The sequence below is a fragment of the Sesamum indicum genome, linkage group LG10 (genome assembly GCF_026168435.1).
Source record: "Sesamum indicum cultivar Baizhima isolate 11 linkage group LG10, ASM2616843v1, whole genome shotgun sequence".
NCBI lineage: Eukaryota > Viridiplantae > Streptophyta > Magnoliopsida > Lamiales > Pedaliaceae > Sesamum > Sesamum indicum.
In genome coordinates this window covers 19,127,665-19,155,453 of record NC_142666.1, presented here as the reverse complement: position 1 = coordinate 19,155,453, position 27,789 = coordinate 19,127,665, and the positions used below count along the sequence as shown (strand labels likewise).

The 27,789-nt window shown below is 35.5% G+C and overlaps 4 protein-coding genes and 1 pseudogene across 4 annotated transcripts; 1 reads left to right on the top strand and 4 right to left on the bottom strand.

Moving 5' to 3' along the window:
* Positions 1 to 319: 319 nt before the first annotated feature.
* On the bottom strand, positions 320 to 2,184 carry LOC148786759 (polygalacturonase inhibitor-like). Its single transcript, XM_088885645.1, has one exon. It carries the CDS (start codon positions 1,582 to 1,584, stop codon positions 595 to 597), a length of 990 nt encoding a protein of 329 aa, XP_088741771.1. The 5' UTR covers positions 1,585 to 2,184; the 3' UTR covers positions 320 to 594.
* Positions 2,185 to 2,449: 265 nt separating this feature from the next.
* LOC105171659 (uncharacterized) lies at positions 2,450 to 3,810 on the bottom strand. Its single transcript, XM_011092852.3, has one exon. It carries the CDS (start codon positions 3,791 to 3,793, stop codon positions 2,606 to 2,608), a length of 1,188 nt encoding a protein of 395 aa, XP_011091154.3. The 5' UTR covers positions 3,794 to 3,810; the 3' UTR covers positions 2,450 to 2,605.
* Positions 3,811 to 3,940: 130 nt separating this feature from the next.
* On the bottom strand, positions 3,941 to 6,173 carry LOC105171660 (PPR containing-like protein). Its single transcript, XM_011092853.3, has 2 exons — positions 5,359 to 6,173; positions 3,941 to 4,928 (listed from the first exon to the last, which is right to left on the bottom strand). The coding sequence occupies exon 2, from the start codon at positions 4,883 to 4,885 to the stop codon at positions 4,052 to 4,054; it is 834 nt and encodes a 277-aa protein (XP_011091155.1). The 5' UTR covers positions 4,886 to 4,928; positions 5,359 to 6,173; the 3' UTR covers positions 3,941 to 4,051.
* A 596-nt stretch (positions 6,174 to 6,769) lies between these two features.
* LOC105171661 (CwfJ-like family protein) lies at positions 6,770 to 13,805 on the bottom strand. Its single transcript, XM_011092854.3, has 11 exons — positions 13,689 to 13,805; positions 13,024 to 13,129; positions 12,237 to 12,717; positions 12,005 to 12,153; positions 10,991 to 11,194; positions 10,746 to 10,910; positions 10,033 to 10,422; positions 9,421 to 9,500; positions 8,954 to 9,317; positions 8,218 to 8,430; positions 6,770 to 7,610 (listed from the first exon to the last, which is right to left on the bottom strand). Exons 2-11 carry the CDS (start codon positions 13,066 to 13,068, stop codon positions 7,281 to 7,283), a joined length of 2,421 nt encoding a protein of 806 aa, XP_011091156.2. The 5' UTR covers positions 13,069 to 13,129; positions 13,689 to 13,805; the 3' UTR covers positions 6,770 to 7,280.
* Positions 13,806 to 14,649: 844 nt separating this feature from the next.
* LOC110012694 (uncharacterized) lies at positions 14,650 to 16,799 on the top strand (annotated as a pseudogene).
* Positions 16,800 to 27,789: the final 10,990 nt, after the last annotated feature.

Genomic DNA, 27,789 nt, shown 5'->3' with positions numbered 1-27,789 from the left:
CACTTTTACTTTAACAATTTACGAATATAATACATTTGGTACATAGGATAAAAAATTGTAGTATTTGGGACAAATAATGATATGAGCATTTATTTTATAAAATTAAATGTGCCACATAACTTTTGATCTTCTGCGACCAAATATGTTGAGCTCATACGCTATGGGATCAAAAGTGCAACATCCTCTATCGTGTGGGACTAAAAGTGTAATTTTTCTATAATAAGTATAATAAATTTGTAATTATATTTTTACTAGATTGCAGACTAATAGCAAGTATATTTATCGTATAATTAATTTTGGTGTGGACAAATATAGTCAGTGCTAGAAGTTTGAGCTTTTATCTTCTTCCATATAATAATAAGATCTGATCCTGCATAATTATCAAAAGAAAAAAAAATCTGATCTTGCCTAAATCCCAAGACTGCAAGTTATAAAAAACACAAGCAAGTTATCTTTGCTGGTTGAACTTCCATACACTTCCCTGGTCCAAGAAAACATAGTAAATCAACCTAAAGATCTTTTATTTCGAGATATCATCTCATCATTAATCCACATAGCAAGCTAAAATAGAAACTTCTGTTCAAATCAAAAGGGTCATTTGCAATCTGGCAACGGTGCACCACACAGGCACTTGTTGTGGAAATACGAAGTGTAGTCCAATGCCTGCAACCTCCCACCCACCGGAATCCGACCGCAGAGCCTGTTATAACTCACATTCAAAAAAAGAGAATCCAATTTAGCCAACCCCTCCGGCAAGCTACCGGTGATCCTGTTATGGTTCAAGTCCAGTGTACTTAAGCTGTCCGGAAACTCCACATTTGACAGATCGAACTGCAGCATATTCCTAGAGAAGTCAGCTATCTGTATAGTCTTGTTCTTTCCAAACAAAAATGATATGTCACCTTCAAGTCGATTGCGTTGCAGTTCGATCCAAGTGAAGTTCAAGCCACCCAAGGCTCTCGGGACTGTACCCGAGAGCTGGTTGTGAGAGAGGTACAAATACTGAAGACTTGGGGTCAAATCCCCGAACGATTCAGGAATGCTCCCAGTGAGTTTGTTCCTGTCTAACCTCAGCCCACCGAGATTTCTGAGTTGGGCAAGTGAGGGTGGGATTGAGCCACTGAAGTTGTTGAATGACAAGTCTAGAAAAGTGAGGTTTTTAAGCTCACCAAGGAATGAAGGGATAGGACCAGATATGTTGGTCCAGCTGATTGTGAGCATCTTGAGACGAGTGAGCCTGGCGAGGGCAGGTGGAATTGTGCCAGTAAAATTGGTGATTTTGTGAAAGGTTAGAGACTCTAAGTATGGGAGCTCAGCCACAGCTTCTGGGATTTGGCCTGAAACGTTGGCAGCAAAAAGGTGGAGGTTGTTGATGCGGTTGGTCTTGCGGTCGCACTCCACCACATACCAGTAGCAGCAGTCTGTGTCCGGATTCCATGAGGCCAAGTGGTAGGGGTTGTTCAAGGCTTCTTTGATCTTCAGAAGAACCTTTTTGTCATCAGGATTGCACCTCACTGAGTGAGAGTAGAAAGGTTGAGATAGAAAGGTAAGCAGAGAGAGAATGCAGAGAAGTGCAGTCTTCATGCTGGTTATCTTGTCTGAAGAATTCGGAAAAGTGATCTACTGAAGTTGTTTAAGTAATAACATAGTCAAACACAATCCATATACAAAGAGCATTTGTAGTGAATAGTGGGGGAGGAAGACTACTTAGAATTGGCATCTGACAACTGGAATATTGAATGCAAATGCGCGCATCATGTGAAAATGGGGATCTTCATGCGGCTGATCTTATCTTCAATATTCAACTAATGGACCTAAAATAGGAAGTCCACTCTAGCACACATGGGACTTTAAAAAAAAATATGAAAAGATGATGCCATGTTTCCTGGCTGCTGGTTTCCATACACTACAATGGACATTGTGTACTGGTCCTACAACAGCAGCAGAGCTAGCACCAAGCTAAAAGTAGAAAGGGTCCCCCGCTTGTTAAATGTATTTTTCATATGTGCAAGCAATTCTAGGCAGATAAAACTAGGAGCAGAACAAAGAGAGAGTGGCAAAATGCAAAGAGAAATGGCGACTAAAACGAAAATCTCAAGTCCGTGAGGACCTGGGTTTGCTTGTCTTGTGCCTGAAAGTATTGAACTCAATCGATAAGCAAAGAATGGCTGGCAGATAAACACAATGCGGACAACGTAAGATGTTAGTATGGTCAAGTTTAATGGAAGTTTTGTTCTCTTTCTCCAGATCATTTGCGCTTCTTGTGAGTTGTGCCTTTTACTTGGGAGTGTTCAGTTTTTGCAAGCTTTCTGATAGATTAATTTTCCTCAAAGAGTTCCGGTAAACAGGATGCCATCTTGCCCCAGTTTTGTCAATGTTTCTTTTCTTTCATTATCATTCATTACCTATGGTTATCCGCTTGCAAAATATACTGATGTTTCATGCGTCGTAACTTACAGTTTTGTCTCTTGAATTGAATAAGTACGATAAAGATCAAAATTTTAGCTCTATAAATAGTCAGACGGAATGCAAGCCACAATCGCATGCTTATATCTAATCTCTAGAGCACTTACTCTTTAATAAAGCTGTTATTGATTCTGAAGAATCATTTGCAATCAGGTAACGGGGCACCACATAGGCACCTGTTGTGAAAATAAGAAGTATAATCAAAGCTCTGCAGCTCTCCACCCGCTGGAATTTCACCACAAAGCCTGTTGTAACTCACATTCAAGTACTGGAGATTCAACTTCACCAACCCCTCTGGCAGACTTCCAGTTATTCTGTTGTGGTTTAAGTCCAGTGATGTCAAGCTGTCGGGGAACTCCACCTTTGAAAGATCAAACTCAAGCATGTTCCTTGAAAAATCTGCTATCTGTATAGTCTTGTTGGTGCCAAACAAGGAGACGTCTCCTTGAAGCTTGTTATGCGAAAAGTCAAGTTCAGTGAAGTTTAAGTCACCTAGGGATCTTGGAACTTCGCCTGTTAGCTGGTTGTGGGAGAGGTAAAGATCTGGGACTTGTCCAGTGAATCTCCCGAGCGACTCAGGGATGTTCCCTGTGAGACTGTTGCGGTCTAAATGGAGAGCTCCTAGGTTTTGGAACTCAGAAAGCGAAGAAGGGATTGAACCAGTGAAGTTATTGAATGATAAGTCGAGAAAAGTCAGGTTTTTGAGTTGGCTAAGGAATGGAGGGACATGTCCTGACAGATGGTTCCAGCTCACGTCAAGGAATTTGAGGTTAGTGAGCTTGGTAATGGATGGTGGGATTGACCCTGTAAGATTCAGTTTATGAAACCTTAGAAGTTCAAGATATGGGAGCTCAGAGACAGCAGCTGGAATCTGGCCGGATACGTTGGAGGCAAAGAGATGGAGCTGAACAATGCGGTGTGTTATGCGGTTGCATTCTACCACGTACCATTCGCAGCAATCGGTCTTGGGATCCCATGAGGCCAACGCGTACGGGTTGTTGAGGGCTTTCTTGATTTTAAGGAGGGCTTTCTTGTCATCTGGATGGCATTTCTCTGAAAAAGAAGGGAGCAGTAGAGAGAGAAAGAAGAGAACAGAGAGCAGAATTATGAAAAGGTTTGAGGTTGGCATGTTGGGGCAGGGATGGAGGACACTTGAAGTTTGAGTAGTTTTATAGCATTGTGTACACCAAACTCCAAAGTCCAAACTTTGACTAATGAACATCACAATTATGAGAAGGTTGGCATGTTGGGCAGAGATGAAGGATAAATGAAGTTCCAGTTTTACAGCATTGTGTGGTCCAAACTTTAAACTTTGACCAATGAACATTATGCGAGTCAAAGCAAAACCACGTACCTGGTTTGCAATAAATACAAGCCAGTCAGGCTACATTTGGGTTCCCATGAGAGTATTAGTGCATGAAACTAGCCACCTAGATGAGAACCTAATTATCAAGCACAAGAAAGATAGAGGAGGTTATCCAGAAAAAAGTACAGGCCGTTAATACTTATGTAATTAATGATTTAAGGAGGGTGACCAACAACAGTTGTAATTACAAAATGGATAATGAGACCCAACTCACACATTCTAGCTTGGTTTTCTTTTCTTTGGGGAACGACTACGGCTGATCTTCTTAGCTTTTTCGTTAGACGACTCAACAAACAGATCCTTGTACTTCTCCAGTATTCTTTCCTTCTCTTCAGGTAAGCCCAGCAGCTCATATGCATCAGCTACTTTCTGCACTATGGATTTCTCTGGGGGTTTGCGGTCAAAAGCTTCCAAGCCCTTGAACAGCTTCACAAGATCATCTAGCATGTTATTTCTATAATATACTGAGATCATAAGCTTGCATAGTTTCCATGGGACTGAATGTAAATCAAAAGCAAGTTTTTTCTTCCAAATCTCCTGTGCTTCTTCTACCCTATGGTCCATATCCAGAGCCTGAATCAGCTGGCCATATGTTCCCCTCGTGGTGCCCTGTCCTTTGCTCAGCATCCATTTAATAACCTGGATTATTCTATGCCACTGTTGCTCTTTCTCAAGAGCAACTAACACCTGCTTCAAAGCCCCAATGGGGAAGTTCCGTTCCCACGCAACCCAAGCATCGAGAGTACTGTATACAGCTTCTTTACTATCTTGCAGATCCATAAGTGTGCTCACAAGAAAGCTGATCTTATCCTTTCTTGAAACATTTTCTCCTATTTGGCGTTGGGTCACAGTTCCGAAATCTTTAATCTGAATCTGAGTCGTGGAATTGTTAACAGTCCTATGGTTTGGGAATTCCATCTTATCTTCCTTGCTCCATTGATAACTATTTGAGTGCAGCACTGTACTGTAACTTGAAGACAGAGGCAGAGCTGTTTCTACCTTGAGTCGGTTAACCTGTCGGGCCAGTTTTGTTATAGATGCTGTTCTTGACATTGTGTTGGTTTTTGTACTCACTCTGAATACAACTGCTGAGTTACTGCAAAATAAAAAATGCAAGTTAACAACCACCTGCAAAACTGTCCGGTAAAACACCAAAGTTTCCAATAACAATAAAGCTTCAACACTTAAAGACAGGCCCATCATGATGATGATGTAATTTCATCACAGCAATTCTCAACAACCCGAAGCCAATCGACTCAGGCATTTCTTCAAACAGGTAAGAAGCATACAGAACAAAGTATGAAAAACCCACATGGAATTAGCATCCGGTGCATAAAAATCATTTCCATTTCAATCAAACAAAACCATCTCATGCAATAAGCAGGAAATCAGTGTTCCCCAACAGACATGGCAAGAAAACAAGTAGGTGCAGCTAAGAACACAAAGACTGACAACCAATCAGAAAAGAACACAGTTTCTTTTAACATATAAGGAGGGACAATGAGCTTTGAAGAATCTCATCTCACCTCTTTCAACCGTCCCTTGGATATACGGTTTCTCGTTCTCCTCCACCTGAATCCCACAATCTCAGTACCTACACAGGGAAAAAGAAAACAAAGAAGCGCGGCAACCACAATAGGAGTAAAGTTTTGGGTTTAATTTCATGTGGGTTTGGGTTATTGGGCTGTGCTATGTTATATACACAGAAAAACAAAAGCCCATTTGTACGGATTTGCCTATATAATAGGTCGCTGGCCACCCAATTTTAGCTAAAAACCTGTCGGCAGCATTTAGCCCTAGCTCTGCACTTTGCCATTTCCATTGACGGCGGTGGTGGTGGTGGTGGTGGTGGCGGCGGACCCTTTTCATTCTGTTATACAGAGAAACGGCGGTTGAGAAGGGGTTCGTCCTTTTCCTCCTTCGTCTCGACCGCCTTTCTTTGTATAACGAGATGGAAACGCGTCATTTTTTCTTTATCAACACGAATGAAGGGATCCTGGCTTTCTTCCTTACATATTTTTTTCCATTGAATCTTGGCAATAGAGATCTGTTGAATTGCATTTTGTGGGCGGCTGTGTTTTTATCTTTGTGCATATTCGGTTCAATTTTCGGGTCTTGAACTTTTCAAATGGATTATGCATGTATTGTATTCTATTGTCTCATAATGGTGATTTCATGCAGGTTCAGAGGTAGATGCTCTGTGTTTTTGTCATCTCCAAAAAGTACGAAGCAAAGTGTAACAAAAGATGATGGGAGACAAAAGGCATTTCGGATCCTTTGAGATTTTTCCCTTTTGTACTTGTTCTGAAAAAAGTGGCAGAACTCTTCTGTAATTTATAGCACTGAGTTCTTGGATTTAATGTTTTTTGTGTTGTACGAATAAGTTTTGATGATGGGTACAATTGATTTTGTATACTTTTGTATAAAATGCATACATCTCCAGCTGTTCCTCATACCCTGTTGCTCGTTTTGGTTAGATTTGTTTTTCACCCTTTTACCGAAAAACTGTACTTTTTGTCCATCCGATTGAGGGTGGTTTACTACTTCTAATATCTCAGTCTACGAACTTAATATATTTGGTCTCATAATATAAAAAGTTGTATTTTTGTGTTTATAGAAAATTTCGAAACATTTGATTCCATAACATAAAAACTTGTAGCATTTTTCCACCTCAAATACTATAATCTTTTAGCCTATGGAACCAATATGCTAAATCATTAAACTGTGAGACCATAAATACAACACTATCTATCGTGAGCAACTTAAAATACAATTTCACCTAATGCAGTTGTTTCTTGTGTCTAACGTATTGAACCACCACTTTTTGGATCTCCGCTCAGTCATTCCCAGTGCGGATACAGTGGTTCCATCAGTATTGGAGTTTTAGCGCAGTTGAACTGAAATTTTGGCTTCTTAAAACAGACAACCAAGACAAACTCGCACCAAAATTGTGATTGCAGGCTGGTATCATAAAAATTAAAAAGATTCGTCGAAGAATGGATTTGTCCACATGACTATTATTGACAACATCAAAAAGAAAAAAAGGAACAAAATTTCTCTATTTTTTTCAGCAACATATAGACAGTACTGATCTACAGCGTAGTAGCTCAGATGCAAGCCTGTAGCTGCAGCATTACACGACTTATCTAGCAAAAGAACCAGCAGAAGCTCTGACCTACATGAGATTCTTGAATGGCAAACCCCATACATTGGACTTGAAAGTGCGTAAGTGATGAGCACCACCCATACATCCCCATAATCCACCATCCACCAGTCGTTCCATTGGGTCATACTCAATCCAAAGGCGATAAACAGACAACTAATGTCCATTCAAGTTACCTTTCTTCTCAGTTAACTTCACTCGGCCACACCAATAAGGTGGCACAAGACTGGAAACTTGATAACAAAAACACAACTTTAAAAGTGTTTACACTTTCTGAACAATAAATTAGTCCAGCTGCTTTGTCCAATCAAAAGGTTCCCAATCCCGTGCAAAACTGGCAACTGCTTGCTTTTGTATATCTACAGGCTCATTCCTCCGACGTCGGTGCATGTCCTCAGCCGGCAGACGGAGCATACCTCTTACTACGTTGAGGCCAAAGCTGCTTTTAAATTCTTTTTCATCATCTATCACGTGAACAAATCCCTTGTCCAGTCCAAATTCAACATGGAAATATGGGAAATTCTTGGGGATAGAACTTCGGAGGCCCTTTTCACTTGTGTCAATGAGCTTCTTAGCATTGTGCTGACTCCATTCATCTTCAGCTTCATCAATTGCCTGCAGCAGGTATACGTTTAGAGAAATAGAAAATTTCTATGAGCTTGCACCTGTAAGCTTAGGTTGAACTAACAAAGAACTTCAAAATTAATTAATAATAGTGTAAAAATTACCCATAACAATATGGATGGAATCAATAAGATGCAAAGAAAATTAGAATATGCAAGATTGAGGCTTCATTTCGGTTGCACATTCTGAATTAATAAAATAGACGGGCTTGCTATTAATTAGGCAGCAACTCTGATTGCAGACAATTGTGGTAACAAGCTATTCTATCTCAAAAGAGGTTAAAGATTTATGAACTCCAGGACATCTTATAGTGGTTCTTGGGATAGATAACTAAGCAGAGAGTAGGTACTCTCTTACAGAGCACATAGTCTATTCAGACACATTTATGTGACTAAACACATTTGAGAGACCGATGTAAAGGCCAACTTCACCAACATCTGATCTTCTGTAATCCGTGATGCAGATAAATTTTAGAAAAATACAAAATGTGAAAGATCCGAGAGCAGACAAAATGTTCCTGTCTCCTCTCTGGATAAACACTCCAGCAGATTATTACCAGGAAACTCATGCCGACGAAAGCTCATATCAGATGACTAACCTTCTTGAAGTATACAGGTGCCTGCTTTGCAACATCTTGGGGCAAAGGAATGCACTCAACCAAACAGTGGCGCTTCTGTTGTGCCAGTCCCATCACAGTCTCAAGGAACAGTACGTCCTTCTCCTGCTTCGCAAACATCATTATCAAGCATTTCTTGAAGTTTCGAATTTCATTCCACACGTTATCATCAACAGTTCTCGTGGAAGATTCATGCTGTTGGGCCGAAAGGTTGCAAAAAAAAGTTAATTGACTACTAAAAGAGCAAGTCCTGAAGAGCAGCACAGAACTTTAATAATCTACATATTAATGCTTTCTGACAAAATAATAGTTTATGCGACTGTCTTGCTGCTCAGAGAGAATAGTATGCTAGCCAAACAACGACACTACCAGGAAAAATAGCAGAACACCACAGATGTGAGTTATGCGCTACACAGTACTGCAATTGACATAGCATTCAAATTTTGAGGTAGCATAATTCACATTCTCTGGCACTATCTGGAAGTGGATAGTTTAAGCATTATCTGAAATAGAACATAATTGACTTTTTGATGGGATGAAACAAGATTTTCAGAGTGAAGTCAAGAAATGCAAAAGGAAATGGGAAAAAAAAAAGAGTCACAAGCTTAAGAAAAATAGAAAAGGTTTCCAGAAAATACAAGACTCTATCTGTGAAAATCAGTTAGATTTAATAAAATAGTCTTCTGATAAGAAAGAGAAAAAGGTATCGCAAGGTCACCTGCAATGTTAAGATGGCACAATGACCCGGGACAACAGGTTGTTGTTGAGGTAGTGACAAGTAAGTAAAGTTCGCAATAGCAACAACTAGATGCTTGGGTCTATTTGGATTTTCAAAGCAAAATTGGCAGCGGTCCTGCTGAGTCAAGAATCGGTTTGCAGAATGAGTTATCTCAGATGCTTTATGATTGCCAGCCCCTCCTTTCTTTCGAGTCTTCCTCCTTGGACCATCATCATAATCATATTCTTCATCCGCCTGATTAGATATGCTGTATCGATGATTATGCATGATCTTTTGAGCTAGATGCAAATCTGCATCATCCTCCTTCTTCTTTTGCCTTGCAGATACGTCTTGCATAATAATCCTAAATAGAACACATAACCAAATAGAGTGAGATAAAAGGCATATTCGAAGGACCAAACACAATCATGAAAATAGTACAAATTCGGGGTAACATGCAAAAGAACCTGCTTGTGGTCCCATCAATTCTCTGTCTACTTGATTCATTGCTAATATTCTGCTTCTCTTTCATATTCTCAACTTCTTTCTGAGAAACGAAGGGGAAAAAACAAGATCAGATCACAGAAACGAGGGGGTGGGGTGGGGGATTTCTTCTAATCATTGATATGAAGCAGAGACAAGAAGTGAGATCAGACCTAATAGTGACCATAATCATACTGGTTACGGTGTAGTCATTATCATCACAAGTGCTTAGTGCATGCAAGAAACTATATGCTAAAGAGTTCTAAAAAACTTAAGAAATAAAGGACTCGTTGATCATACAAAAGCAAAGAAATCTACAACGCCATCAATATATTGAGAGCTAAATAAAAATTGAAAGCAACATCAAGACTTTTACATGAACCTTTACCCAACACAACATTTCACATCCAAAATAAGAATTCTCAAATCTGATGAAGACAACAGAAGCATGTCGATGCACATATTCAAGGTATATGAAGACAGAAAATGTCAAACACTTCTATTCCTTTAGGTACTCTTTCAGGGGTAAAGCATAAATAGGATTCTATGAAAAAAAAAACATGAGAAGAAAACATGCAATGAAAATAATCTCCTACCAACACTTTCTCTGCTTCCTCATGCTTTCCTTTCATACGGAGTTGCAAGGCCTTGGCAGCCAATTGATTTGCACTCATGTCTGGCTTAACTGTTCCAGCATCATCTTTGGTTTCTCCGTGCACAATTCCATCTGAAGTTGGACCACCTCTTCCTTCAAAATTCAAGGAATTGCTGGGATCACCCGTCTTCTGATGCATAAATGCGTCCATGAATCTTCCATCATTGGAAAACTTATTTAAACTGGACAAGGCAGCAGAGACAAGAGCAGTATCCTCAGTTGACAACTTTTTACTTCCCCGCTTCCCCCAAGACAAAGAATCATCAACTTTCGGCACTCTCATTTTAGGATGCCTAGGCTGAAAATCCTTCACGCTTTTCTGATCAAAATCCTGATATAAATGAAACACAACAAGTCAACATAGACACTACCTTCTTATTTCTTGCTCAAACAAAAACATTGTTACTTTAACTTCAGCACATGAAAACTAAATCAACTCAATCTCAGGATGATAAGGAAATCTATTATCATTATTAATTCATGAATCTGTCAATCATGTGAACACCCTAAGCTACACCAAAAGAAAGAAAACAAATTGTAATTTTATAGCCTAGAATTTCAATACTTGGAAGTCGATTGAAAGGGATATCATTGTTCGTAACACAGAAATGTAAAACTGATTCAATGATGCAGTGACATATGGTGAACCATTACCTTCTTACTCTGATCATTTTCTTCATCTATATTTGTCTTTTCTTCATTAAATAGTCCCTTCCTCCTATGTTTTATGGCTTGAAGATGGGCATGAGTTGGCGCAACACTATGAGAAGCCACAGAAGCTGCAAAATGACCCATGGAACCCCAGCGCTCTTCAACCACCTGTTGAAGAAACTATTGCATCATCCATTGCTACATAATAGTTGAATAAACAACTAAAGCACAAAGTTATTCATACAAACCTCTTGAAGTTTCCGTCCCTCACGCGCTGCTTGTTCTTGGGCTCTTTTCAAAGCTTTAAGCCTCCAGCTGGCGCCTCCATCACCAATAACAGCAGTAGATAGGATTGGTTTGCCCCCAGTCTCCACTCCATCTGAATCTTCTGGATAACCACTCCCATTATTTTTAAGATATGGATTTAGTTCCCTAGGATTATCCTTCTTTATCTTGTGAGCAAAAAACACAAGTTAGAAAGTAAAGAATTAATAAGCCAGAAAGCCAAAATGCTGTAAGGCATTCAGAGGAACTTCATAAAGGCTCCAGAATAAATGAACATGATTCTGAAGTTCTAATTCTTAATTTTTTACTTTTTTTTTTAAAAAAAAAAAAAGGAGAGATCCATTCTTGGCAACAGGAAACAATTACAAATGATCAACTATATATTAACATAGGAAAAGTTTGCATTCCAGCATTTGAAGGATGTTAAAGGAGTATTCTTTCTAGCACAAACAAAACAATGTCACTAAACAAAACCAAGCATTTAAGCTTAGTTGGCTCAAATTCAAATTGATCTAAGAAGCTTATGATGTCAGACCAGAAAACTATAATCATTTACTGGCACAGAAACAAGAACAAAAACAGAAACCCTAAATGATTTCCAATGCACCTTTTTTAACCTATCTATACAGCCACAATTACACTGGTTCCAGCATCAACCCCTTTGCAGCTTTTGTTCAGAATAAACCCAGGGTCTGTGTAGACGTAAGACTTTTACTTTTGCTCTTTTATAGAGGGAGGGTAATCAACATTTTTAAGCATAAATGACAAGAAATAATGAGCACGGACACCTGGCATGTAAGCCTGGTAACTCACCCTTACTATTAGAGGTAGCTCTTGACCTTGAAAACCATTAGACAAACTGAAAAATAGAAATGCTTCATCTATGCATTTCTTTGTCAACCCCCCTCCCCCCAACACACACACACAAAAACAAAAGAAAACAGTAAGAGAGAGAGAGAGAAGGTTTGGGAGTTTACCTCTTCTTCTGGAGCTGCCTCAGGCTCATTATGAAAAGATTTATTAGAAGCCTTCTCTGTATTGTCTTTCGGTCGAAGCATCCATTCCAACCCCATTTCTTTCCTCACAATGCTACTGGAGTTTTGTGATTGAGATCCTCTATTATCATCTGATTTAACATGTGAAATCATGGTGAGGAATAATCATGAAATTTAAGAAAGATAGACAAGCGTAAATTTTATCAATGCATACCAATCAAGTCATTTTCCATATGGTCACTCTTTTTGCCCCATTTCTCATCATCTTTCCATCTACTCATCCCACCCTTATCGTGACTCCCTTCTTCACAGTTATCTTCTCTCTCAGAACAACTCAACGATTCATCTTCAGATGAATAATTTTTTCTTCTACGACTAGCTCTCTTCTTTGACCGACTTTTCCGTTCACTGTCTGAGCTATCATCACGCCTTTTCTTTTTCCCTTTCCGCCTCCTATGTTTCTTCCGATCATGCTCCTGATCACTTTCGCTACCACTTTTTTCGGAAGACAAAGACAAATCCTCTTCTGAATCATACCACTTCTTTTTCTTTCTAGACCCACTTTTTATTCTTTCAAGGCCTTCATCATCAGAACTACTATAATGGGAATGCCTCTTCTTTCTCTCCGATTTTTCCTTCCTATGCCCTGATTTTTTTCTCTCATTCCTTGAAGCGCTGAATGTGTCATCTTTTTCCTTAAAAACAACATCATTAACAAGCATAAGAATGTAGCAAAAGAAAATTCTGATAACAAGCTAATGACTGGAAAGCAAAAACAAGCACTTAAAAAAAATGCCATACCCTGAACTTGCAAAAGACATGATTCGGAATTTGGGTTATAAAGTCTTATCTATGTTACCCATGCACAAGGTAGCAAAGTCACAAGAGCATTCTAACAATGTTAAAGGAGGGGCACAAAACATATGAACCAAAAGCTAAATAACCTAACAAAAAGCAATTCTCCGATACTTCAGCACACTACAGGAAGGAGTGAGACTTACTTTATCAATTTGATCCCGTGGTATGAACTTCAGTCCTGAAAGCATAGTTTCTTTCCGCAAGTCACAATATTTACAGAGGTCGTACAGCAATGAATCAAGTAATTTCCTGATATTTAACAAAACCAATCAAAAATAGGATACGTGAGGTTACCAACACGGGGCAGAAGCTTGGGTATGAATTATACTTAATTAGACCCGTTCACGTAATTTCAAATACATAATTAACCGGAAATTTCAAGCCGAAAAAATGGGATATTGAAGTCTGCCGGAGGAATAAGTTGCAACATTTAGGGCGGAATTGCTCTTTTCATACCGAAGCGTGAGGGAGTCAAATTCAGTCCTTGCTTTACAAGGTCAAAACATTGAGTCCCACAATGCTAAAGAGTTAGTAATTTTCTCCTTTTCAAACCCTCCTATATAACATCACTGGTTCCTCTTAAATCTCATTCATAGACGTTTATACGCGTAAATAAGCATACAGAAGCAGAGGAAATCCATGTTCTGCAAAGGAACTTCCACTAAATTTCATTCTCAGCCACAGGCCTAGAATATCAAAGTACTAACGACAAAACCCTAATATGAGAAATCCGCACATAACTCTGCAAAATAGCCTAAACCTTAATTAAGCCCTAATTTCACAATGTCCCAGTCAGAAAACTGCTAACCTGTAATCAGAAACGCTCTTCAGCAGACACAGCCGAACGACGATTGAGAAACAGCGGCGTGGAAATTCCAGCTGAAGCCTGATGGAATCCTTATTATTCTTATGAGAAAAACTGGGGTCGCTCTTTATATAATATATATATATATATATATATATGCTTGCTATTTTTTCATTTATTGATTTAATTTTTGAATGCTTGGGAGATTTTTTATTGTTTTTTATCTAATTGTTAATTAAATAATAATAGCTGACATTAACATTTACTAAATAAAATAAATATATATTTATATAATAAAACATATATAATTTTACATACCTGATTTTTCTGTCTAAAAAGTTCATATCCAATTAATTATATACCAACCACATGAGTATTAATGATTATAAAGCGCACTTCTCAGTTTTGAACGACCATCACCAAATCTAAAATTACGATACAAGTAAAATTTTTATTTTCTTTTTGCAAGTTTTCAATAACTTAGTATTCGGTGGGTAATTTTTTTGAATGATCAAATTATATTCGAACCACACGAGTGCTAATAACTGTACAACGTGTTTCTCATTTTCAGCGACCTATGGTAATAAAAATATTTAGAGATTCACACTATCAAATTTTATTGCAATGTTTCAACTTAAGAATTATTCTATTTAATATATACATGTTGTACATAATAATTATATTATTTATTTTATTTTTTTAAAGAAATTAATAACGTATCATATTTATTTGCAATAAAAAATACCATAAGATTTAAAATAAAAATCTAATCCCAATTTATTGAAATTTGTTTTCTTTTTCATTTTTTGGGACAATATCCAATGTCCTTTGCAGCATTGTTGAAAGCTTGGTTTTTTCAGTCAAATTCTCCTCATTGAAACTGGCTGGAGGACATGATGTTGAACCAGGCTGGGTCTGCTATTGGGTTGATTTGCAGAGGAATTGTTCCTAAATCTTCATGTAAATTGACTACTTTTCTCTGAATTATGGCCCATTTCGTTTTCCATGCTTAACTTTTGGCAATGTCAGTGAGTGTAATCGATGCTTTTCCGCCGAACCCAGATTGGATTTTGGTTATATTCGTGAGCTTGATGATGCTATTGCTCTGTTTCATGAAATGGTGGGAATGAGACCGCGGCCTTCTGTTGTTGATTTCACCAAGTTGTTGGGTGCTGTTGTGAAGATGAAAGCGTTACTCTGTTGCCGTCTCTTTGTTCGAGAAAATGCTTGACTGGGATGTTCCTATAAATGACTATACCTTGAATTTTGTGATTGATTGCCCTTGCCTTTTGAATCGAGTCGGTCTTGGGTTCGCAATATTAGGCAGCTTCTTCAAAAGTGGCTATGAACCTTAATGCCATCACCTTCACCATTCTCATCAAAGGGCTTTTCTTAGAGCATAAGGTCGCTGAGGCAGAAAAATTGTTCAAGAAGTTGAGAGAGAAAATATGTGAACCTAATGAAATTATGAAAAGCTGGAGAGACTCTCACCACCCTGGATTTGCTCGGTGTATTGGAGAAAAGCAGCTGGAAACCCAATGTCAAAGCATATACCACAATAATTTATAGTCTTTGCAAGGATAGAATGGTTGCTGATGCTCTCCAGATCTTCTCCAAATTGACCGAGAAGGGCATTTCACCCAATTTTCCAACGCATAGTTCAATGATTCAGGGGTTATGCAGTTGCAGTAGATAGAAAGAGGTGAAGGACTTACTGAACGAGATGGCAGCTCAAAAGATCTCTCCTGATGTGTTTACTTTCAGCATTTCGATAGATGCATATTGTCAGGAAGAAATGGTGGAAGAGGCTGAGGAAGTTCTGAAAATTATGATGCAAGCAGACGCTCGTCCGATATTTTCACTTACTTAGCCCTGATAGATGGATATTGTTTGCAAGGACAATGAAAGCCAGAAAAGTACTTGATTCTGCAGTGGATTCAGGCCTTAAGCCAAACATTATCTTCTATAATGGATATTGCAAAAACGGCAACGTAGGTGAAGCTTGGCGTCTTTTTCTTGAAATTCCTTCTAAAGGATTAGAGTACACAACAATTACTTACACAACCATGTTACTGGGATCATTTCCTTAGGTTAGATGCGCCAATGGTTTAAAGCTTTTTGAAGAAATACAAGCGCATCAAGTTTCTCCTGATTTACAGACTTACAATATCTTGTTGGATGGCTGGTGCAGGACTCAGCATATCGCTGAGGTATTTTCATTTCTACAGATGATGGAAGATAAAGGAATCACCACTAACATAGTAACATGTGCTATCCCCATCGATGGATTGTGCAAGGATGGAAAACTTGACATAGAAAGAAATATTTTCAGTGAACTTCCTCCAAAAGGCTTGCAGCCCAATGTTACAAAATACACCATCCTTATTGGTGCACTTTGTCGAGAAGGGCTGAGAGAGGAGGCTAATTTGCTAATGAAAATGAAAAATAGTGGCTGCGCACCTAATAGTGTGACCTACAATGTTTTGTCCAAGGTTTCCTCAGAAGGAATGAGTTTCATGAGGCAATCCCACTCTTGGAAGAAATGAACAGAAGGGGATTCTCACCCGATTCAGCTACCTTTTCCATGTTACTTGATCATCTGGAAGGAGGAGGTGAAGATTGTATCTTCTCAATAAGATTAAGAAGTTTATGCTAAAGAATAAATGATCGGTTTCTGGCTATCACAAGGCTTAAATTGCATACTATTCCTCTGCTACAAAATGTGAAAAGGATGCATTGGAGGAAAGTTTAATCATAAGGAACAATTGGACAAGTTTCTGATGAGTGTAGACTCTTAGCCATTTTTCTATTACTCACAACACTTCAGCCCGATGAAATATTTCCGAAATTAATTAAAAGACTTTGTCGGTCTTCTCAATCTTGGTGGATCACTGATTCACTGTAACTGTGAAGTCAAAGAACAAGATATATTACTACATCAGTGAGAACAAGATTCATCCGCAGCAGCCGTCATCGGCAGTGAGAACAAGTGAAGGCCACCTTAGTTGAAGATGGGAGTTTTCCAAACTAGTGATTTTCTTTGTGACAGGAGCCGAGTTTGAGTTAATGGCAACGGAATCATGACTCAGGGCCCAACATCGAATGAGGTATGAAAAGGAGAAAAAAGGTTAGAATTTCTGAAAATTTTAGCATTTGTCCAGTTTTATCTGTTTGTTATGAGATAATGGTTTTCATGTTGCACTATGTGCTCATATCATGTGTTTTCATATCCTTCAGCATGGGGACTAATGAGCTGCATCTTTTTTATACCGTACACACATTTCAAGTTTCAACAAATTTAATTCCACGTTTCTAGCTTGAGTATACACAGTTTTTTATGTTCACAAGTCCTGCAATTGCAACTCATTTGTTGCAACTAGTGTAGCACAGCTTCATTTGATGAGGATTGCACTTGAAAAACATGTAGAGTGGCACTAATTGTAGTACTACTTCCCCGTTTATGACAAGGGTTGCTCTTGAAACACATGTACACTTGGACTACTTCCTCCCCGTCCGAGAGTCACGGCCCCCATTTGGCAAGACAGTTTTGTATGAAATTAATAATCAAGATTTTAGATATATTTGTACTTTTATCCTTCACAGAATTGGTGAGAATTAGAGATTGTTTAGCTAAATTTATTTTGTAAAATATTTTTAGGTAGAGTTTATAAAAAAATAAGCTTTTGAGTTTTTAAGTAAGATAAGATCATAGAAATTATAAAATCTTAGTAATGATATTCTTGTAGCTAATAACGAACTCTTATTTTATTAGTAATTAACTAAATACAATAATTATTTCAATATTTAAGTTTACAAAAAAATTAGGGTTGATGACACGTATATCCCCTCTGAAAATGCAAAATTATAGTTTCCCCCAAATAAATTTTGAAATTACACTTACTCCTCCTCCGAAAATTCACTATTTATACTTGACCATCTTCTGTTAAGATTTGGACGAAAAATACTGACGTTAGCAAAAAAAATTGTATAAATTTTCTATTTTTCCCATCATTTAATGTGTCAATGTAATAATTTTATACTTATGAGAAAAAACCAATGATGTTAACCTCACTTCATATATATATATTATATTTATCCCTTTATAAGTACAAAAAAATTATATATGAAAATGTTAAATAATTGACAAAATTAAAAATTTATGTATTTTTCTTTGCTTTCATTAGCATTTTCCGTCCAAACTTTAACGGAAGGGGTCAAGCGTAAATTGAGAATTTTCAGAGGGAGTGTAAGAGTAGTTACAAAAAATTTTTGAGAAAAAGTGTAATTTAGCATTTTCAAAGGGTTTAAGTGTAATTAATTCAAAAAATTAACATGACATCAGACATTCTCACACTTTGAATATGCAGAACTTACTATTATGAGGAATTTTGACATTTTGTACCCAGATTTTTCCACCTCACCTACTTCTGTTCCAAATTATAAACTCATTCAACTAGCCCCCCACCTGTTATTTTCCACTTTTCTCTCTTCTGCTTTTCTTATACTGTATGCACTTTGTTCAACTTCCAATTAGTCAAAGATGATAAACCCATTGTTAATTTAATTCCCTTTTCAACCTTTCTTTCTTTTATGAACTAATATATTGCTTCCCTATTCAAAAATCCGTGTCTTTGAATTGGAACAACTCAAACATTAAACTACTTAGGATCAAGATTTATCCTATGTCCCGGTCAGAACTAACCAAGACCGCAACAACTTATTAGGCCAAGTCAAAATCCAAAAAATAAAAAAGAAAAACAAGACTTTCCATTTCTTGAACTGTCTATAAATACTTTCCACCTCATACTTTGCTTTGCATATCTTTTCTTCTTCTTCAAGTCCTAAGAGCTGAAAGAGAAGTTCATGCACTCATTAAACCTCCCTCCGAACATGGCATCGTCTAGGTTTATGATTTTTCTTATTTTCAACATTTTGCTCGTTATGTCGATGACTCCAAATCAGGTTGATGCGATGAGACTTTTGGGTATGGAGAAATGGTTGAAGGAACAAGCCCTATTGCTCGAGTCTCTTCCACGAGGTCCAGTGCCACCATCAGGCAGTTCTCCATGCACGTACATCCCAGAGCAGGGCGGTGGCTCTTGCCCGTTGAACGAACGACACTTTGCTGGCCGGAGATCTGCCCATGCACCACCGGCTGATATAGGTTTTGTGGTGGCGAAGGGCCAAGAGAAGGACAAAGATTCAACTTCTTGAGCATTTGTTTTGGTGTATAAGTTAGGAGATACAAGATTTGAAATTATCACACTTTTTTCTTCTACCATTTTTCATTTGTTTATTCTTTTTTTTTTTTTTTCTCCTTTGTGGCCTCTTGATTGGAGCAACCATTAAAGTTTGGTTGTTAATCATGGGGTGGTGTAATTCAGTTGTAATAAAAATATTGATACACCTTCTCATTTTCGTTTTACTTCTCAAACTTACATCCTTAATTAATACATACATATACATAAATATGTATAGTTTTCGTTATTGCTAGCTAGTAATTATCACTATACTTACTCACGACCAAGAAAAACAGAAAAAGCCACCAAATTGTCGGTACATCACCAAAGGATATTAATATTTGTAAGAATTCCATACAAAACATATGCATCAGAATTTTCAAACTTTGCAATGTAATTATTGACTTTTTTACGTGATTACTCATTGAAATAAATGATATATGGACTTAGAACATTTCAAACTTAATATGGTCTACATATGTTTTTCTCATGGCAATAAGATTGACATTTGAAATTGGTATGTAATATTATTATTATTGCAGTAGTTTTTTGACATTGTTGAGGAGCAAAGGTTGCATTGCATGCCAAGAACGTGGGTGTTTGAATTGAAGCATTCGTAGTGGAGAACGGGTCAAGACCGATATGGATTCAAATATTCAAGTCTCTTCACTTTCTCTGCTCTTTTTATTCTTTTTTTTTTTTTCTCAATTAATTGTCTTTCAGTCAACGATTCAACTTAAAATCAAAATATCTTATACGTTATAGATCGATAGTCACGATCGGACTCCCTGTATTTAAATTTGATCCTCAATCTATTCTTTTGGAAATTATAAGGTTTATACTCGGTTACTAATTAATAAATTGATTATATATATAACAGTACAAGAAATAAATGATTGTGAAAAATTATTCCGTAAAATAAAGACCCATCAAGCATTAAAATTTATAGTCAGCAATCTTAGCTTAGTGTTTGAAGTTAGAAATGTAAGGTGAGTCGAGCTAGCTTCTGAAGTCGGTGAACTAATAGAGACTCAATTCAAACTTGAGATGTTTGAAATCGAGCTTTATGAAAATAGAGTGTAAGTGTTTGATTTAACATTTCTTTTATGAAAAAATTATGAGATATTTATTGTCCGATTTCATTGTTATAATTCTTTCACGAAAAATCGTGAAAAAATAAACACAATTCTTGTAAATTTTAGTTCAGATCAAGAAAGAAAAAATGATCAATTCTATAACAAATATAGTCACATTTATTATGTAATTTGTTCGGTCCGAACAAATTGGATTTAATTAAATAAAATATGGTCCATTAATATTAAACAATTATTAACAATTTTTTTTTTCCACTTCCCTAAAATGTCAAGAGTTGATGGGCTGTGTATGCGATTTCCTTGTTGCTTCCAAAGTGCCAACATGATCACCAATTTTTGTACGTAATTGATGATGAATTATTAAATAGATAAAAATTAATAACCACATGATATTGCATGATTAGTCATTATGCATTCAAATTTGTAAATTGGCCAAACTTTCCTAAGTTGAGTAAACGGAACCACAACCCAAATTTTGCATTTTATAAGAATATCATGAATTTGAATATGTTTAAATTAATTGTTAATAAATTGGTTATTAGTTTTTGCAGTAAAAGAAAATCATCGCCACATAGTTATTTATTTAATATCAGGACTGATAATTGCAAATAATAATTCTTAAATTTAATAAGAGAATTTATAATTTTAGTCCTGTAACTATAAGAAGGTGGCAATTTTATCTTTAATGTGCCAATTTTTTAAATTGAACTTCAATAGGACTAAAATTATTAGCCAACATAATTATGGGATCAAAATTACAATTTTTCAAAATCATATATTATCTTTGGTTGTAATAAAGATTTAGTTTATTTCAGCCTTCAAATGCTAGGATGAATTTGATGTTTGAACAAATTAAATAAATGTATACTATAAATGAAAAATTAGAAATTAATAAATTTATATTCCTAATAATCAACTGAAATTCCTATTACATGATTTCATGCATCTTTCTACAACCACTAAATCCTGAAAGAATTGCTTCCAGGCTTGTATAATATGTACAAAATGTAGTAAGAAATAAAGTCATAAAAATAGTAAAAAAAAATAATATAAAAGAATTACTAGTAAAAAATGATCATCTGCAGCTAGCCATGAATAAATCAAGAACTACTTCATTTCTGTTTAGTGGCCACCCCAAACGACGCCGTTGAATGCGGATACACGGTGGAGCCACCGGGATGTGGCGGTGCATGGCCACCGGCAAAGTGCATTTCCTTGATGGGACAGCCGGGGCCGCCGCTGCCGGGGATGTTGGTGCAGCCTGAGGGGCCGGAGGGAGGAACAGGACCCTTTTCAAGTGAATGAATGAAAATGCCCTTTTCTTTTAAGGCTTCCTCTTCATCATGCAACAATCTGCTACATTGGACACATGATGAAGAGATACTAAGTAGTAAGATTAGGACAAGGGTCATGTATAGGTGCCTCATGATTTTTGTAGTAAAGTTTGGGTTTGTGAGTAGTTTTGGTAGGGTTCATGTGTGTGTTTATATAGAAGAGGGGTGGTTGGAATTTTGTAATTTTTAATGTGTTACTGGTTTTGACTATTGCCCAAATTAAGACAATTCTTGGGCATATTTTGATCAAATTAGATAAGTATTAGTTGAAAGATAGGGTTTGAATTTGAGTCCCATGTTTTTGTAGGTTATTTGATGGGTTTGGATGGTGCCTTGCATTTTCCTTTTTAGACTACAATTCTTCTTTCTCTTCTTCTTTCAATTTCTTCTTTTCTTTTTTTTTTTTTGGAATCAAAAAAAGATAAAAAAATACAGTATGAGCGACAATCTTGTTGTCTCAACCAACACAAAGTGTAATTTACGAAAATTGATAGTGGGCTATTAGATTTTCTGGTACATGAACGAGCAATCGATTCGACCGGCCAGTCCGAACAGTTTCAAAAACTATGCTCGAGAGTTAAATAGGTTAGAGTACTCAAATATAGTTGTCGTTATAATTACAATTGTGATTCATGTCATGAAAGAGATGAAAGAGAGAGAGGTAGACTTGATTTTCTCTGTAATTCAAGTGTACTAAATGACTTCAGTTCCCATTGTCCTATGTTTGTTTATATTTTTGTGTTCAGTTTTTATTTTCAATTTTGTACAGTTGTTTATATGAAATTGAAAATATATTTAAATTAATTCATGAGATTGTGTTTTATATTAATCTATGCTGTCATATTAATATATTTTCAATGAAAATATGTACAAATAAATATTTTCACTATAATTTCTATTTCAGAAATTAAAATATGAAAATAAAAACATCAACTTTATGAAGAAAATGTATAAATTAATATCCTCAGACAAACAAACTCAACTAAATTAAATATAGATACGAATATAAATTAAAAATCGAATAAGTCCGTTCAACTCCATTTATTTACACTCATAGTCTTTATAGTTGACTTGGTTGCTTAACAACCCTCTCAAGTGGAGTTGTTTCATCGTAATACTCGAACATTATTTAATAACAAATAAATACATAAATAAATATCAGTTCATTTCTTGTGCATCTCAGTTGGAGTAGTGGGCCAAATGTGAAAAATGCAAGCAATTCTATATTATAAATGAGTAAATTATTTTTTATAAAAAAATATTAATTTATCTTTAAATAATGAGGTAAATTGCTTCATTTTAAAAAATATAAGAAGAAAGTTACTATTATTTTTCTACAGTGGGATAATTAGCTCATTTGCAATATCACAAAAAAGGTAAATTGCATTAAATCCTAAGCCAAATTATACTTGTTAGGCTCACAGGATATGAGTTTAATATTTTTAGCTCTTTATTTTATAAAATAGTATTAAAAATTAAAAAAACTCGACATATTTTTAGAAATTTCGTAATACATGAAATTAAAAGGATTGAAATGCTATGCTATGTGATGAGGGTAATTTATTTAAGGACCAAAATGCCCCTATTTATTAAAGCAGTTTACTACTAATGGCAGGATCCGTGTGTGACCCGACCCGAATCCATAGAACCCGCCAACCTTGCTAGCTGTTGGATCACCTGAGGTCAGATCACCCAAATGATGCCACGTGGCACTCAACCATGCGGTATCGTACGACTATAAATACTAGCATTTATGAATATTTGGAAAAGTGCATTTATTACATTTTCTTGATCTTGTTTGTTCTCTCTTGATCGCGTTCCACCTCTCTTTTCCTAACTTAAGTATTGGAGGGCCTTAGATGGGGGCTACCCGACAAGCCTAATATTCGCTCTGTTCTCAGGATCTACTTGTAGGAAGCTCAAGAAGGGATTCAGAGACCCGACCCAGAGTACAAGGTCCGACGACCCAATCCCAAAATTTGAGCGACCTGCATCACTATGGGACTATAATCGTATGTTTTGCATGGAGTAGTGCGATTTTTCTTTCTTAGGAAGAATCTTGGTACCCACGCTTTCTTCCGTAATTTCACATGTTTGAACTTTGAATTCTTTTTTTTTCATTCTCTTTTGTCAAACTCAAAGCAGACATATAGACTAAGGTGAAAATTCCAATTTTCTCACCATTGATTTCGTCGTGGAAAATTTCTGGTTCAAAGTAGGATTTTTTATTTTTTTTTATCAAATTCAAACCAAATCTAATTTTAGGATAAATATATTATATTTATCATATAATTTATGTATAATTTTTTTATTAAAAAAAAAACCTTTTCTGGTAATACAAAAGCACATTGGTTTTCTTTGCTTTTTAAGTAGCTAAGTGGCAGGCCGTTTCTTCGTATATATAATACATAATTTTTTTATTTTTAAAATGTGTTATAAATAAAATTAAGATATACAAAGCAATACATCATATTTTTAAAAAATAAAATAAAATAAAATAAAAAAATTAACTTAATGATATTATCGACACAACAAAAAAATTGATAAAATGGTGTTATAAACTGCCGCTTATGAGTGAAAATAATCTTTATGTTTTATCTATATTAATATTGAAATGTCCAAACCGGTATTCCACGGTTTTCTAAGTGTGAGTCTCCACTCTTCGACCTTTATATTAATTAAAACAATTTAGACTACAATTAATTTAATGTGATCAAATTTAATTCAAAATAATATTCATATCTTATAGAAAATAAATATATATTTATTTTATGGGATTTAATTAAATTTACGATCCCCGACTGTGAGGTTTCAATTTTATCATTGGAACAAAATTATGTTGACGTTGTGAAAACGAGGTTGTGTGCATAAATGTTTTCCACATGCTTTGACCTGTCAATTCAGACATGAATTGTGAAGCACGCAAATGTGTCATCATCTACAAATACTCTACTGCTCGTTTGCTGAAAAATTCCAGTAGAGACAGCTTGACGGGCAAGCTTTTTCGGACCAAGACTTCAAACTATTTGATGTTATCTTTTGTGAGTCTTCATGCCACCATGTCTTAAATACACATGTAAACCATATAATTAAAGGACATTAACAATATGTGCGTAAATCTTTATAATATATTGTAGATAAATGGATTTTGCACCCAATTAAATTATGATAAATATCAAATAACATATTAATTGTCAATTTTCTATTTATATGTTGGAATTTATTAAATTAATTTCAAGTATAATAGTCAATCTAATTGATATTTTAATATATATTTTATCATCAAATTGATGGCCGGCAAGTGTCAAAATAAAGTATTTCGGCCAATCAAATGATGCTTCGCAGTCAAAGATTCCAACCAATCAGACTGCGCCATGTGGAGCAATTGCATGTAAGCTCCAATCAAATTAAAACAAGATCCTCAAATTATCAGTTATAAATATTTAAATATCCTCTCAACAAGATCCAAGTGGCGAATTCACTTTCAAATTATTAAATTTCAAGTCAAGACTATATCGTTTAATTTGGAATTACAGGCGGGAGTCCTCGAATTAACGTTATAGAAATTCAAATTCAACTGCAAAGGAGATCTACGTAGAGATTACCCTTTGAATTTGTCAAATTTGTCACAGATATATTTTGAAGAAAAGAATCAAGGGATTGAATAGATTGTATCCATTTTAACATTTTAATCTATATATTTTTATTTGTGTTTTGATTTTTCAAACACAATAAAATTAGCAATCACATATATACAAATATTTTTTTATTTGAATAAGATTTGGTTAAATCAAATTAATCAATTACAGGATGATTAATATACTTGTGATATACACTAATTAGGCAGTTCTGGAATTATGATGCTTATCGACTACAAAATTTTAGACCTAGGTAAGATGATGGCCCTGATGTCTTTGAATTTTATATAAATTAAGAAGTTTCAAAATATGACGGTGATCAGCTACAAAATTTTAAATTTAGGTAAGATGATAACCGACCGACTTCTTAACTGTACTAGAATCAGGTAATTTCGCAGTATGATGATTATCAACTACAAAATTCTAGATCTAAGTAAGATGAAGGCGAATCGATCTTTTTGAACTGTATAAGAATGAGACAGTTAGTATGATGGTTCTCAACTACAAAATTCTAGACTTAGGTCATATGATGATCGATCGATCTCTTTGAACTGTATAAAAACGAGGCAGCTCTGTAATATAATGATTATCAACTACAAAGTTGTAAATCTAGATAAAATAATGGCAACTGACCTTTTTAACCATATATGAATGAGGCCGTTCCGTAATATAATGGTTACCAACTGTAGAATTCTAAATCTATAAAAGTTGATGGTCGAAAAGTCATTTAAAAACATAACTTGCTTTTTGTTTTTCAATTACATTCACCAAACACTCATAACAGTTGTGCGTGTTTCTATTTTTGGAGAACGCTATAATTAAAAAAGATTTAAAAATTATAGAAAAATAAATAGTATTTGTAAAAAAAAGTAAAAAAATAGATAAATATTAAATTAAGAGTATTTGAAATCAAAAATCACTTTTGAGAAAAGATTTACTGACCAATGGCCAATTTATTTCTATGCATTAGAAAACCAATATGGGCGGACATCAGTATTCTTAATCCAAATTCTAACAAAATGAGATCACGTTTAAATAATATTATTTAGAGGGGATGCAATTATAATATTTAATTTTTTTAGTAAAAAATGTAATTTTGCATTTTTAGAGGCAGACTCAAGATGCGCAGTGGACCAAACTGAGTTAGCTCGGCCCAGGATTGAATGAACTAATAAAATATGGGTTAGGTTGGCTTAGGTCCACTTGGAATTGGCGTGGTCTTGGGCCGATACCAGGTATTAAAATCTAGAATCAGCCCGGTCCAGTGATCCAGGACCGCCTGGTCCTGATCCGAGCTTGCTGGGCTATTTTTTTCTATATTAATAATACATGACATATAAGTTCATTTTATTCTCCCTAACTAGCTATTCTAGTAGCTTTTTTATACTTTTGAAATTCTAAAAATTATTATCATTATTTTTCTATTTCTAAATTTTTAGTACTTTAAATTGATTAATACTTTTTGTTTATTTTTTTTTCAAATTATAAATCCTTTTCGAATTTATTATCATCTAATTTCATTATATAATCTTAACTATTATTTTTTTCTATTTATGATTTTTTGTGTCATTTAATTTATTATTTATTTTATTTCATAATACTACCATAAATTTAAATAATTGTTCAAATGAAAACATCTATTTCATAAAGAAATAAAAATAAAATAGACATATTCGGGTCTGATTTGGGCCTGGTCTGGTCCAGGTCGGGGCCTCAATCGGACCGGTTCATTGGTTGGGCCTAAGTTTATAAATGGACCAAATGGGGCCCATTTAAAGGCCTTGGACCACCACTAGACTGGTCATGAACAATAGTAGATTGGTTCTAGGCTAGTTTTCTGAGCTGGTCCGCGCCAATCTTGAGTTGTCCCAGCCCATTGTGCACCTTGAAGGCTTAAAGTAGGGGTGTTAAAAAAACGGTTAAACTGGCCGAACCGAACGCAATTGAATTTTTTATTCGGGTTGAAAACAGAACAAAAAAATTCGATTCGATTTTCATTTTTTTTAATCTGTTATTCGATTCGATTTATTGGTCACCATTTGGTGATCGGACCGACCAAAATAACCAATTTTTTAATATTACATTAAATAAAATATATTATTATATATTATATATTATATTATATTTAAATATTAATATTATATTACACCATATATATTATCTTATTATAAAATAAAGATAGATAGACTGATAGTTAGAGAAACAAAAGAAAGAAGAAACGCAGAGTTACAGAACACAAAAAAAAGAGAGAACTGAGAAGAGAAAAGAAAACGGCAATGCGCGCGACAGACCTCCTGTACGCTCCAGCCGGCGGCAGCAACTCTCTCCACCAGTCTTCTTCATCATGTAGGTACTTTGCTCTCTTACAAAGAAAAGAAAATTAAAAAAATTTGACTTACAAATTTTGCTTTGAAGGTGTTTCATGAGCCTAATAGAAATTTTGTCTTTTTTTTTTGTTTGATTCATTAGTTGTGTGCTTGAACTTGTATTAAAGTGATTTTATATTATCAAATTTTCAAGTATTGAGGTTGAAGTGCCGAAAAATCAAACTTTTTCGATTTTAACCGAATCGAAATCGAACTATTTCGATTCGATTTTCGGTTCTTAAAATCCTCTAATCGATAAAAAATTCGATTCAGTTCGGTTCGATGAACGAAAATACACAGGCCTACCTTAAAGGCATGCCAAGTGCGATTAATCTATTAAAATATAAATTATAACAAAAAAAATGATAAATATGAAATAGAATTTTTTATTATATTAGCAGTCGTGGTACGTTGTATTTAAGTTAATATAAT

What these genes read in the sequence shown, in the direction of transcription:
- LOC105171660 (XM_011092853.3), bottom strand. Translation starts at nt 4,885, where the DNA reads ATGTCAAGAACAGCATCTATAACAAAACTGGCCCGACAGGTTAACCGA.
- LOC105171661 (XM_011092854.3), bottom strand. Translation starts at nt 13,068, where the DNA reads ATGCTTTCAGGACTGAAGTTCATACCACGGGATCAAATTGATAAA. An exon ending in AGGCAGCTCCAGAAGAAGAG is followed by an intron (nt 11,195 to 12,004) that starts GTAAACTCCCAA and finishes TTTGCTCACAAG; the next exon opens with ATAAAGAAGGATAATCCTAG. An exon ending in AAAATGATCAGAGTAAGAAG is followed by an intron (nt 10,423 to 10,745) that starts GTAATGGTTCAC and finishes CATTTATATCAG; the next exon opens with GATTTTGATCAGAAAAGCGT.
- LOC105171659 (XM_011092852.3), bottom strand. Translation starts at nt 3,793, where the DNA reads ATGTTCATTGGTCAAAGTTTAAAGTTTGGACCACACAATGCTGTAAAA.
- LOC148786759 (XM_088885645.1), bottom strand. Translation starts at nt 1,584, where the DNA reads ATGAAGACTGCACTTCTCTGCATTCTCTCTCTGCTTACCTTTCTATCT.